At 27.4% G+C, this 13,684-nt stretch overlaps 3 protein-coding genes and 1 long non-coding RNA gene across 4 annotated transcripts; 3 read left to right on the top strand and 1 right to left on the bottom strand.

The window, feature by feature from the left end:
* The first annotated feature begins 1,097 nt into the window (after positions 1-1,097).
* On the top strand, positions 1,098-2,586 carry LOC126552765 (uncharacterized). Its single transcript, XR_007606183.1, has 2 exons — positions 1,098-1,621; positions 1,694-2,586. It is a non-coding gene; the product is annotated as an uncharacterized LOC126552765 (long non-coding RNA).
* LOC126552763 (uncharacterized) lies at positions 2,209-4,707 on the bottom strand. Its single transcript, XM_050207672.1, has 5 exons — positions 4,233-4,707; positions 3,829-4,005; positions 3,639-3,755; positions 2,910-3,087; positions 2,209-2,497 (listed from the first exon to the last, which is right to left on the bottom strand). The coding sequence occupies exons 1-5, from the start codon at positions 4,373-4,375 to the stop codon at positions 2,411-2,413; spliced, it is 702 nt and encodes a 233-aa protein (XP_050063629.1). The 5' UTR covers positions 4,376-4,707; the 3' UTR covers positions 2,209-2,410.
* A 983-nt stretch (positions 4,708-5,690) lies between these two features.
* Positions 5,691-7,774, top strand: LOC126552412 (ribosomal protein S6 kinase beta-1-like). The gene is given in 5 exon segments (XM_050207114.1): positions 5,691-5,716; positions 6,623-6,848; positions 6,850-6,855; positions 6,958-7,091; positions 7,693-7,774. Coding segments are annotated over 5 exon segments (474 nt in total).
* A 575-nt stretch (positions 7,775-8,349) lies between these two features.
* Positions 8,350-13,428, top strand: LOC114129967 (uncharacterized). The gene is made up of 5 exons (XM_027994840.2): positions 8,350-8,735; positions 9,312-9,575; positions 9,858-10,057; positions 12,192-12,324; positions 13,087-13,428. The coding sequence occupies exons 1-5, from the start codon at positions 8,442-8,444 to the stop codon at positions 13,321-13,323; spliced, it is 1,128 nt and encodes a 375-aa protein (XP_027850641.1). The 5' UTR covers positions 8,350-8,441; the 3' UTR covers positions 13,324-13,428.
* The last annotated feature ends 256 nt before the right edge of the window (positions 13,429-13,684 follow it).

The following is a 13,684-nucleotide window of genomic DNA, read 5'->3' as shown; positions in this document are numbered from 1 at the left end:
GAGATGTGTATAAGAAGTTTATAATTTCTAACACTTAAGTTTCAAAGTTATGCCATTTTTTTTTTTACTACAGTGGGTAAAATACAATAATGTGCCATCTCGTGTTTTTTGTATTGTTGTCTGTTGGTAAAACAATAAAACTTAGTATAACTTGTTATGTTAGTCTATTGCTGTAAATTTGAAATGTACTGTGGACATTGACTTATTTCGCTAATTCTTTTTTTTGTTGATATGTTTTTAACAAAATATAACAACATATCTGTAACTATTATATTCAATCATAATCAATAGCGACATTAATATAGTTTATTTTCTTGCTGAACTGCAGTGACAGTTATACACTGTCTTAGACATTTTTGTCTCCATCTATATATATAAAAATTTCGTGTCACGATGTATGTTCGCGATAAACTCCGAAATTATCTTGCCTCTGTAATTTCATCACCTATTGATTATTATTATTTCATCGGTATCACAATTAGCCGGTTTAAAAACTAAAATCCTTTATGTCTGAAAAGGGCCCCCAAAATATGTTAATGGGGCTCTTTGGGAGTGCAGGGCACCCCCAGCACCCCCGCTAATTGCGGCGCTGGGTTGAACCCTCCCCACTTCTTGCTCTTGGGCCTACTTACGGGTACAGAAAGGAGGCGTTTTAAGACTTATTTAGGTATATACCTACTCCAGGTGGTAACCATTAGTTAAATTTCTATGATTGTAGATAAAACCTATAGTAAATAATATTTTATTTTCATTGCTGCCATAAGTGATAATTTCACATTTTAACATAACCTATTGTTCGTTTTAAATAAAATAGTTTGAATACCATTACTTTGAAATTGAGTACATAGGAATATTTAAGTAAAAAGTCATTAATTTTTCAAAAATATATTCTTTGGTACTGGCAAGTTTGAGTTCTAATAAATAATTATGCAATAAATTACATAATTCTATAGTAATTTTGTTTGTTTTATTATTAAATATTCCTTAATCTTGCAATAATAATAATTTAGTAAAGAAAAGTTGTAAATCATCTTAAGAGGGTATATTAAAATATATATATTAATAATTGATAATAATACACTTGTACACTTGTACTTTACTTTAATACATATGAAAAGTTTCAAAAAGTAATATCAAAAATTAAAAATTGAATCAGTTTAATTTCTTTTACATTTTTTTCTTATTTTATTTTATTTTTAATTCAAATAATTCAATTTACGCTATGATCAGTTAGAAATATAATAATGCCAGCCGCAAGCTATTAAAATAAAAAATGTCTGTTTACGCTAATTGATAAGACTAAAATGTTAAGCCCCCACGGATGTGAAAAAATATATTTATTTTTAAAAACATTGGCCTAACAGTTATAATTGTGTTTGGCAATATTTATTGGCTGAATGGGCGTTTGTCGGTTTTTTATTATTATTATTATATCGTGCGTGCATAGCAACGGCCACCTACTGATTTATGTATTCTACACTTTTGTAACAGTATTGTTACTACTGTTAAGATTTGAATGATCAGAAAATTTCAATATTCTAGTTCGAATTTTATTTAATGTCCATTGAATAGATATTGAAACTCTGCAAGTCGATACCAGAAACAAATGCATAATATACAGGTAAGGTTATAATATCGTGCGTGAATAGCAACGGTCACCTACTGATTTATGTATTCTACAATTTTCTTCCAGTTTTGTTATTTTATATATAGCGGATGAACCCTCACAGCCTGTATTGAGATCGAGTACGAAAATTATCTTATAAAAGAAATATTCTTTGTCTTCTGTAAGACAAACCATCAACAACCAGACCAATTTCATGAAAAAGCTGAATTATTCATCTCGCGCCGAAAAAAGGTCAAAGTGTTGTATGGACGCGACTACAGCCACTACTGCCTAACCAAAAATTTCTTTTCGGTATCACATTCCAAAAATCAGGTGGCTGTGTCCGTGGTGGAACCATCAACAACCAGACCAATTTCATGAAAAAGCTGAATTATTCATCTCGCGCCGAAAAATGGTCAAAGTGTTGTATGGACGCGACTTCAGCCACTACTGCCTAACCAAAAATTTCTTTTCGGTATCACATTCCAAAAATCAGGTGGCTGTGTCCGTGGTGGAACGCTTGGCGGCTGTGGCCGCGGCTGGACGGTCGGCAGCCTTACAGCGTTGTTGCTGGCTGGGACGTCTGTGCACCGGTTGTAGGGCACTGGCCAGCGCTGGTCCCTGTGCTGCGCTTGTCGGCCGCGGTTGTGGCTTCGCCGTGGTCGCCTTCCGAACCGTCCGCTGTGTGTGGCGGACTGGCCCCGGTATGGGCCGACGGTCCGTCGGTGCCGGTGAACTCGCCGGTGCAGCCTTTGCGTGCTCGCGCCACCCGCGCTCATACGCCGCCCACAGACGAGGATCGGCCTATATATCGGATAATATGGACTTTTGACTGTTTTGTTTTTGTTTATATGATTCAGAACGTTTTGAAGGGGTTTGGAGAACTGGAATCTAATGTAAAACAAATAATGTTTAAAATAATTCTTAGTTAAAAATATTAAATTTAAAAATAAATGTTACAGATATAATAATATTGATGAGATACTATTGCATTATGGTTTATTATATAAAACATTACATCTTATATACTATAAATTTATAAATTTAGTATTAACATAATCACGCTGCATAACTAAATGACTCAAATTTTAAAATATTAATTTTGTCTTATACTATTAATTTTTTTTTCTAATTTAAATTACTTTTATTTAGTTAAAAAGTATTTGACACCTATTACTCTTAATTCTTCTATCACTAATCTAAATATTTTATTCATAATTAATTTGAAATTTGCGATGTAACCTGAAATTATGTTCTTTCTAGTCACTTAAATATTTTATTAAATAAGTAAAATTATATTTACTTTTGACTTTGCAGATGAAGTATGAGTTTTTGTGCCGTATCCGGTATTATATTGTTTATTAACATTATAACAGTGTATTTGTGATGCACGATCTGTATATATTTTATCATTATTACACACAAAACCTAGACCTTCGAGAACCGCATTAATTTTATTTGAGCTTTTGGCATATGGTTGTCTGTAACAAAAAAAAAAAACCTGTATTAATAAATTTATAATTATATAATAGTACAATATGTATAATAATTTAATATAATCAGTGAGAATTTATACATTTTTGATTATTAGCATATTTATTTGTAATAAGTAATTAATAGCAAAGAGTAAACAATAATTTTTGTCTATATTATGCTTCAGGAATAGAATAATAAATCCATGGCACGCGTTCCCTAGGTGGCACGCAAAAAATTAATTTATTAATGTGTAATAGATAAAAATATTTTGATCATAATATGACTTATTTAATGTAAATTATATTATATTTTCCAAAATGACACTCAATGACAAAAAGAAAAAAACTTTTGGCACGTAGTGTTCAAAAGGTTTTCCATCCTTGGTCTATGTACTTATATTAATAGTTAATACGTAAATATGTTGAATTGAACACTTTTGTTTGAAAAAAGTATTATTTTATATACTACGATGCAATAATTTTAACATATTTTCAAAATTCTTAATGCTGGCTTAATGAATGTTTTGAAGAAACTAATACATATACATATTACTTACATTTTAATCTGTTCATTTTTAATAGGCGTATTACATAATTTACGTTTATCTGAATGGAAGTCATTATTAGAGATTTCATTTTGATTTGGTTTGAATCTATTAGGGCATCTACGATCCCTATAAAAACATAATAATATGTCAAATTTAAAACTTCAAAATTGATGTATTTCTAAGGTATAAAAATATGTACCTTTTATTAGTCGCGAAGTACGTGCATAACAGTGTAACATTATTATTTCTGGTTAGGCCATAGTGGCTGTAGTCGCGTCCATACAACACTTTGACCATTTTACCGGCGCGAGATGAATAATTCGGCTTGTTTACGAAATTGGTCTGATTGTTGATAGACGATTGAGCAGGTTGAGGACTATATTGGAATTAACAAACAGATTTCTTAACTTTTATTACAAGCAATATAAGTTTTAAAAAAATACTGCAATTCGTCAGTAGTGCCATTGAAATGTGCATTATGTCATGTTTTTCTCTAGAGAGTCTAAGTTGTTTAATTATCTTACAAAACATTAACGTGAATTTTAATATAAAATATTATTGATTAAAAAAAAGGACTAATTTTAGTTTTATTTTAAAAATTACCGATTAGAAATTCGATCCTTCGTCGCAGACTTTACGGCGTCTGCCAGGCCGTCCAATTTAACGGGTTGGCTCTCGTCCACCAATTGGCCAGTTGGTGGTCCTGGTTGCTTTTTAGTTTCCATATAGTTCCCACGAGTGGGCATGAAGGGGTGGTCACCCCGTGGCAGAGCAGCGTACCACAGGGAAGGCTGTGTACTGCAGAGGGCGCCAGGTATCTGCAGGATCCTCGTTGACACGTAACTACCTCCGTGCCAAGTGACCCCCTTGACGAGTTGGGAGTTGAGGGGTTTTTTTCAGGGTTTTCCTTCCCTTAGGGCATTTGCTCATCGCGAGTAGGTTGCCTCCGACCTGCCACCTCCAGCCAGCCAAGGCCAGAGGAAGCTCCGATACCAACCACTTAAGGTCAGTACCGAGGTGGGACCGCTTGGTAAGACCTAATTAAAGGCCCGCAAGCTCCTCCACCACGACAAGGTGGGTCCCGTGGGAGGAGGATTACAAGATTAAAGAATATTTAATAATAAGACAAACTAAATTACTGTACAATTGTGCAATTTATATGCATGATTATTTATCATTATTTAAATTCAACATAATTAATAAAAAATAACCATGATAATAGCCATTATACATTATATCTTGTAACATCAGCCATAATAAATAGTGTTATTAAACATACAAAAAATATTAAATATATATAGTATTTATCTATGAATATAATATTAAAAATATTAAATACTAAAACTTTCCAGTACCCAAGAATATATTATTTTTACGAAATTAATGTCATTTTAGACTAATATATAATATATAAGTATTAAGTACTCAATTTCAAAGTAAAGCTATTCAAACTATTTTATTTAAAACGAACAATTGGTTATGTAAATATGTGAAATTATCACTTCTGACAGCAAATAAAATAAAATAAAAATAGTATTTACTGAAAGTAGTTTTTTTGAAGACTAATACATAACTAACTGTAAAATTATAATTGATATTCTTAAAAAGTTAGTTCCCTTCATTAAAACTTATCATTCTAGAACAAATTAAGGAACCAGATATGCTTCTAGACCCATTTAACTTATTTTATGTCTTCGATAGTCAGATGCAATATTATGATATCGAATTTTAAATTTGATTTAAATATTAAAAACTAATAGTTAAAGAATCTTTTTCGACATTTTATTGTTTTACCTAAATGTTATATAAATCAATTCGTTTGTAGTTTTTTTCAATAAAATCAATTTACCTGTACATTCTGCAATTAATTAAAATTTGTTGTGTATGCTTTATTTGTGTTAGTATACTGAAATGCTGTCTGTGTCAAAATAATACTTCAATTTTTAACGTCGGGGGTAGTTTCGGATGTCACAGTGAATAGAATAATATCCTTGCTGAATTGTACAGGTAAAAAGTAAGAATTTTCCAACAGTTTTAAAAAAAAAATCGGCAGTTTATAATATGGTTGTAACTAAAAACGAATCACAGTAAATAATATACATTTTCACTAAATGTTTATATTAGTGTTGTCTGTATAAATTGAAATATTTTGGCTTTTTTTCGATTTTTCTGACTAAAGTTTTAGATTCTGAACGAAGTGATGAATGTATTGATTTTACAATGATGTGTGTGTTTTTTTTTTTTTTTTTTTTTTTTGTCTGTGTACAGCATAACTAGTCGAAATAATGCTCCAATTTCAAACAATGGGGGTGGTTTCCGATGTAAAAGTGAATATCCTTGGTGCATTATAGAGGTAAAAAGTTAACATTTTCCAACACTTTTCAAAAAAATCGAGAAAAACAAAAAAAAAATGACGGAAAAACGGCAATTTTTACGCAAAACCAGTTTTCGACCAAATCGATTTTTTTTTATGGTTTTAATTCAAAAACCAATCACTGAAAATACTTGAAATTTCACACACCAAATGTTAATGTCAGTGGTATCCTATATATTAGTTTTCAATTTTCAAAAAATTTTGACTATTTTTCAGTTATTTATAGACCACTGAAATTTTCGATTTTTTTGAGAAATTTTTTTTAAAGTGTCGATAAAAAATTTTTGGATGACCAAAAAGTTTTTGAAAATTTAATACAAGGTTCCTTATGAGTTGTTTTTAATGTAGCTAAAAAAAATTAAAAATCGTTAGTCACAATTTTTTTTTATAAGCGTTTTTAGTTCAAATTTTTACGAAATCTGTCGAAAACGCGAAAATTTGCAAGTAATTTTGAAGTTGAAAAATCATAAAATTTTTTTCTTTTATAACTAAGTTTTGAAAATTTGGTACAAGGTTCTCCATACATTTTTCTTCAAATATCTGTAAAAAAAACTCTACCGGATTCAATAATTAATTATATTAAAATTATATTAAAAATATAATTGAATAATTGTTCTAGTGACATAGAAACATTAAAGTCTACAAATGAAAAATTATCACCAGATTCCTTTGAAATGATGAAAGTTTTGGGAAGAGGAGGCTACGGTAAGGTGTTTCAAGTAAGAAAAAAGACGGGTAAAGATGCCAATAGAGTGTTCGCGATGAAAGTGATGATTAAGACCAGAATATTCGAAAATCCTAAAGAAATGGATCATACGAAATCGGAAAGAAACATCCTTGAAACTTGTTAAGGTTCAAGCTCAATTTTGTTTTTACAATATTTTTATAGCTTTACAGAAATTAGTTTACAAAACACTCCATACTCTTACTCTATATATATTTTAATATTTTTAGCATCCATTTATAGTCAGTTTGTCCTATGCATTTCAAACAAATGAAAAACTTTATCTTGTTATGGAATATTTAAGTGGCGGAGAACTTTTTATGCAATTAGAAAAAGAAGGAATATTGTTGGAAGACACAGCATGGTATTTCACATTTACTTCTATTTCAGTTGTTTATTATTATTAAAATATTTATGTAGTTATGACTGTGGAACCTCCTACAACAAAGTAATACCGACTAGTTAGCAATTACTAGGTATTTAATTTAATAAGAAGATTTATTTTATGATATATTTAATTATGTTTTCTTTGGTTCATATTCACAAATATTACAAACTCCATTGATGTGATATTGTACTTTGTTGAGCGGTGGTGTACCATTAACATATAATACTTTCAAAACCACATTAGTAATATCTTGTGATGTATGTTCAAAAATTATAATGATTAATGAAAAAGTATACAAAACAAATTTCTGTTTTACTTTGTTTTATAAGAATTATAGGTTAAAAATGAATTAAAATATTAAGTGTTAATTATTATTATTTTTTTTTATACTACATTTTAATTTTTAGACAGTAAAATACTTTTATTTTTTATTCTAAATTTAACATAATATGTCTTGCAATTTTTTAAGGCTACACAGTCAGTTAACTACTAATTTAATTAAATTAAAAGTTGATTTATGTTGAGCCATATATTTTTCTTATCATGTATTGACTCTAGTATAATTTTAATATTATAGCTTTTATGTGGCAGAAATTATTATTGCAATTCAGCATTTACACAGTCAAGAGATAATTTACAGGTATTACTTTGTCCAGTAACATATCATTTAATATTTTTAAGTACCTATATATGTATTTATAACATTTATCCATTATATTATTGATTATTTTTGAAATTTTTAAAGAATTAAAAAATAAAAATATTTTACATTTATCCACTTAAATCTAAAGGCCACAATTTTTTGAAGCTTAAAGCTATTAATAGAATTTGGAGAATTATTATTTATTTTTTTTTAAAAATTTAATAAAAAATGATTATTTAAAGACTTAATGATTAACCACGTTTTTTGATTTCGTTATAAAATACACTACCTCACAAATCCTTTAAAATATTTTCCTAATAAATAAAAAGTAACAAATTAGAGTTTAAATATTTACCAAAATGAAAAAAAGGTGGAAAAAGTTGGTATTTTGTATAATCTACACGTTTATTATGTTTTTAAAATATATCTAATTATACAGTTCTTCTCGATGTTTTTCTTGTCTTATAATACATATATTATAATATATTGGTTAGATTCATTAGGCGGTTTCTGGTTCAAAGAACTTAAATACCTACTGATTCATGTATCGTAGTATTGACAGTATGTGTATTTATATAGTTACCTTGATACATTATGACAACAGATAAATACCTACCGACGAGAGAAGAAAATAAATATACGTATATTGTTATTATATACTATTTTTTTCTTATCGATTTTAAATGTCCTTTGACGATGAGTTTATTGAGACCCTCGATGAATCACTGGATGAACAATGGTGGTTAAGAGAACAGGAAGAACCGCAATTGGGAGTTGAATTATACGAAGACCATATAATTCTAGAACCAGAGTCATATGAAAACGTAATCGATGAACATATTGATTATGCTAATGACGAAAAACAAATCCAACTATCAATCATACGTCTAGACGAACTGAGGTTAGAAATATCAGATCTCAGACGTCGAAAAATTAGAGTGTTTAACATCTTAACCGAACACATCGAAAAGGGATTGGTGAGTGATTATTTGCAGGTTAAGGGCAGAATTGACAATAGTTGAAATTTTATAAAGGAAATATATCACTTACATAATTTATTTGTTAAGAACTGTTTCATGTGATAACGTGAAAGGCTCATTAATTTTTTCACTTTAAAATTTTAAGATATTTGACCACACAGTATAATAAGTAATTTTTTTTTTTTGTTATAATTTTAATAATAAAAGTTAAACAATAATAAAAGTTAGATTTTTTTTAACTTTTCAAGAAAGGTAGTGGAAATTTCTTTCATTTGAATTAGATGTTCAATGCTTATGGAATTAATGATTATATTAAATTATTAAAATTGAGAAATCGACATCACTAATTTATAAATTTCTCAATTCATGCTATGATAATCCTCTGTAAAAATACGGTGTACATTAACTATTAAATTTAATAAATTAAGACTTGTAAGTTATTAGTCGAATAGTTGTTGGCAATACATTTTTTTATCTTAAATTTATCAAGCACCAAACAGACTTAATTGTCTAAATACAAGTAAATTATAATAATAATTATGATATACGAGTATGTGCCTATGTTGTTACTAGTGCGAATCTGATGTTCCTATTAAAAATGGAACAAAAGAGGAAGTCGAACAACTCTACGAAAAGTTATTGATGGAATTCTTAAAGAAAAAGGAAGCGGCGGTCAAACGAAAACATGATTTAAACGAGAAAATAAAAATAAATACTGAATATTTGAAATTGAAACGCATAGAATGTGCAGAACTCGCTGAAAACCAGTATAACTTGGAATTAAAAACTGCCGTGGGCATGATATATGACAAGACACAGCTAAAACTTTCTCAAGATGTAACTTCAATGATTTTAAATTTGGTTTTTTAAATCTACAGCATTTGAGAATAAAATTTTTTGTCACAGTTGATAACGTAATTTAATTGAACATATGTTATAAAATACTTAAATAGCTGCTTAACAAATTCAATTGTATGTACCTACTATCATTAATTTATTTAATTTTTAATATCGCTAAATTAGTTGTATTTGCTGAGATATCAAATATATGATAAACTTATCTAATTTATATATCTGCGTAATTCTTAGCTGATTTAATATTATATTAACCCTTACTAGGATGTAGAAAAGTTGATTGATCCCTGTAAACGGCAGGATATCAAACTAAACAAAGCGCGTTTGGAGTACTTTTTACAGAAACTAAAATGTAAAAAGAGAAGAGAAGATATTGAAAATTTGGCACCAAGCACGTTTAGTATATCTGAATATCAGGAATTATCAAAGAAAAATAAACAACTTGAAAACAGTCTAGAAACTTTGTGAGTATTTTACTTTAATGATGCTATAATCTCAATGGCGGATATAAAGGAGCAAATTTAGATGTTTTTAGATTGAGCCTTACCCATCATGTATGCCCATGGACTTGGTCCCTCACATTGTTGTTGTTAACTGTTAAAGGGACAGAATATGATTCGATTTAATAATTCAATAATTGATGCGTAATAATTAATAACTAACATCTCAAACGCATTCTACGTAATAACAATAGATACTAGCTATAATCATCGATCTGTTTTCTATATATATTTGTAATTATATATAACGTACATATTTACTTGTATAAATACTACTAATTACAATAACAATAAATAATTTTTAACAAGATAGACAAACTTAAAAATAGCATTAATTTCTACATTTTTTTATTCATCTTTGATTATTTTTTTTATTCAAGATCTTTTTTAATATAAATATTTATTTTTTCCTAAAAATAAAACTTAATTGTTATAGTTTTCATTGTGAATTTTATTGATAGGTACCCACTTAACTATAACTTGTACATTTTTATATAAATCTATTAAAGCTAAGATAATTTTTTGTTCCTTTAATAGTTATAAAAATATTAAAAAGACATTTCCTAAAGTTCAAGTTTTGTCAAAATCGCAACAATATACAAATTATTGTTTCGTAGGTACTAGGTACTTCAATAATATACCTATTACTACATATTAAATTGTATTACTAAAGCTTCAACGTTTAATACTAAATTTCTGTTAAGAATTTTTCTTGAAACTTAAAAATATAAAAAATGTATAATGCATCACAACTTTTTTTTTGTTTATAGATTTGAAGTTCAAATTCACACATTAGCTTTATTGACTTTGTCTATAATAATAACTTATTATGGGGTAAACTTTAATTTACTAAAAAATGTTTTCTTTACTACATAGTAATTATTTTTTATGAAATACTAGCTTCATAATCTAGCTTCGTCCATGAAAAAAAATATATATACTATATATTATGCTACCCTATATAGTATATGGTTGTATACTTGTATCTTTATTTCAATGGAAAATCGCTGTCGGTTTAACCTAACTAATTTGATGGAAATGAGAAATCTACATGTGGTGGATTATACATAGATATGACTGTATGAGTAGCACTTGATATATTTTCGAACATGGTTTGAAGTACTTTCTTAACTTTCCTAATATCTTTAAGAACAATTAGAAATTTTTATTAAAATTGGTTGAATAGTTTTTGAGTATATAGACTACAAACATTAAGGTATTCTTTTTAATGAATATTAATCTTAAAAAAAAAAAAACTAACTTATTAAGATAAAAGTTAATTTCAAAAAAAAGTAACGAGTTAATTAACTTAACTTTTTAATTTAATTTTAACTTTTAATTCGTTAATGTCTTGAATAACAGTACGTATAAATGCAAATTTACTTATATGTATATTATATGCGTGAGTGTGTGCATACAAATGGGAATAAAGAAAATTTAATATAAGTAAAGAATATCAAATAATAAATACTAGTATTAAATAAAGTAGGTAAAACGGTAATATTATAAAGAAATAACAAATAATAGCAACTGTAACCAGGAAATATGTAAGATAAACGAGATAGTTCATACCTAAAACATTGAAATCTAAGGCAGTATAAACATTCTGCCTTTACCTAAGTATTACGAGATATGAACAAAAATTCTACATGATACGATATAAGGCTCATCAATGATAGAGATCTAAGAAAAATGAAATTGAAGAATAATTTTTTTATAAAACGGAACGTGAAATAACTTAGCTTTTCTTTTTTGAGATTGATTATATTAAAATCAATCGAAGATAGTAATTCCAGAAAATCAATATATCCATATAAGTAATTTGGTACCTATATAATAAGTATAGTTATGTTATATTATTAGTATTTTCATAATTATTAGTTGCTTGAACTAATAATTTTCGCCCAAACCATTACATTTTGTAAATTAGAAATGTATTATAAGATATTGACTGCCGTAAAACGAGTTGAATGTATTGATTTCAAGTTGAAAATGAAAAAAACAGAATTGAAAATGTCATTTTATTCATCAATTAATAAAATATTCAATTGCAAAAAGTATCAATTTTCTACCACTATTTTTTTTTTTTTTTTTTTAGGACAAATATCAAAAACCAATATCTAGAAGATATAAAATCTGAATTAGCTAAAATTCCCAATATTGACAAAAAACTTGTTAATTTAAAAGAAGAAAAAGATAACAAACAAGCTGAGTTAAAACAAATTAAAGATGTAAGTTGATTTTCTTTAGTTTACTAGTTTAACAAGACAACAATTTGATAACAAAATTAACAAATTTGCTGTTCAATTTAAAAACTCTGATTTGAGTCCATTTTTTTTTCAAATAAATAAATAAATTTAGTAATAAGTATATTATGTTGTGTGATTTAGATATTTAATTCAAATTCAAATTATTTTAAACGTAAAAAGCACTTGTCTTATGAGTAATATAATATTGTACAAAACATTTCTCTACACTCTACAGTCTACTCACATCCTGACTCAACTTAAAAAACGTATGCTTTAAAATATTTATTTTTATGAACTCAATAAAATAGCTACCACAAACGATTAAAAAAAATAAGTCTTCATTTTTTTGCTATATTGAGAGTAGCCAATCATTTTTTCAAATATTACGATTATTATTAATAACTGTGAATTTTTTTAATATGTAGTATTAATTTTCAAAAATTATACTCTAACAATATTAAACAGAAAAAATTATTTAAGTTACAAATTGACTTATATTTACGCAGCATAATATTTTACTAATATATTATATCTACCATAAACGTATTTAATATTATATATTTATATGAGTATATTAATAAGAATAAATGGACCATTATTGCATACAACGATTACGATTGTTGTATGGGGACCCATGGTTATAATATCTAGAAGTACATAATACTATATAGGATATAGATTTAGTCATACATACGAAATAGCTTTTCAATGACTTTTTATTTTGTTGTATTGATATAAAAACAGGAATGGAAACAGCATGTCAAAGCAAAAGCAAATTACCAGAAGTATGAAAAACAAATAAAAAAAGACCATAAGTCAGACTGTTTTACTGAAAATCCTCTACTTTTGAATGATTACGTCGAGAGTGTGGAAAAAGATAAAATAATAAAAAAGAATTTGGCTGACTTACGTCAGGAATTGTTGCAAACAGATAGACTAAAAAAACACCTAATTTGTATGCTAAATAAAACAAATGGATAATGTTGAATATCTATATAAAAAAAAAAAAATAGGTACTCATAGAAACATTGTTGTATGTATTAATGAATTTATAAGAGAAAATATAATAATATACGAGTAAAAGTACTAAGTTGTACAAAATGTTTTAAATTTTAATCAATATTGAATATATATAGTAGGTATACTCTCAAGTATCCTCGAGCGGATTATCAGTAAAGTTGCTTTTCGCGGAATCATTTACATACATATAAAATATAAAAAAAGTATATCTTTACATTATACGTTAAAGTGTAATAACATTTAATTCATTTTTTTCTATCAATATAATATTAGTTCTTAGTAATTATATTTCTTAATAGTTTATTAAATGTTGGTATCTATG

The sequence above is a fragment of the Aphis gossypii genome, chromosome X (assembly GCF_020184175.1).
Source record: "Aphis gossypii isolate Hap1 chromosome X, ASM2018417v2, whole genome shotgun sequence".
NCBI classification, from domain to species: Eukaryota; Metazoa; Arthropoda; class Insecta; order Hemiptera; family Aphididae; genus Aphis; species Aphis gossypii.
This window is presented reverse-complemented; position numbering and strand designations above follow the sequence as displayed.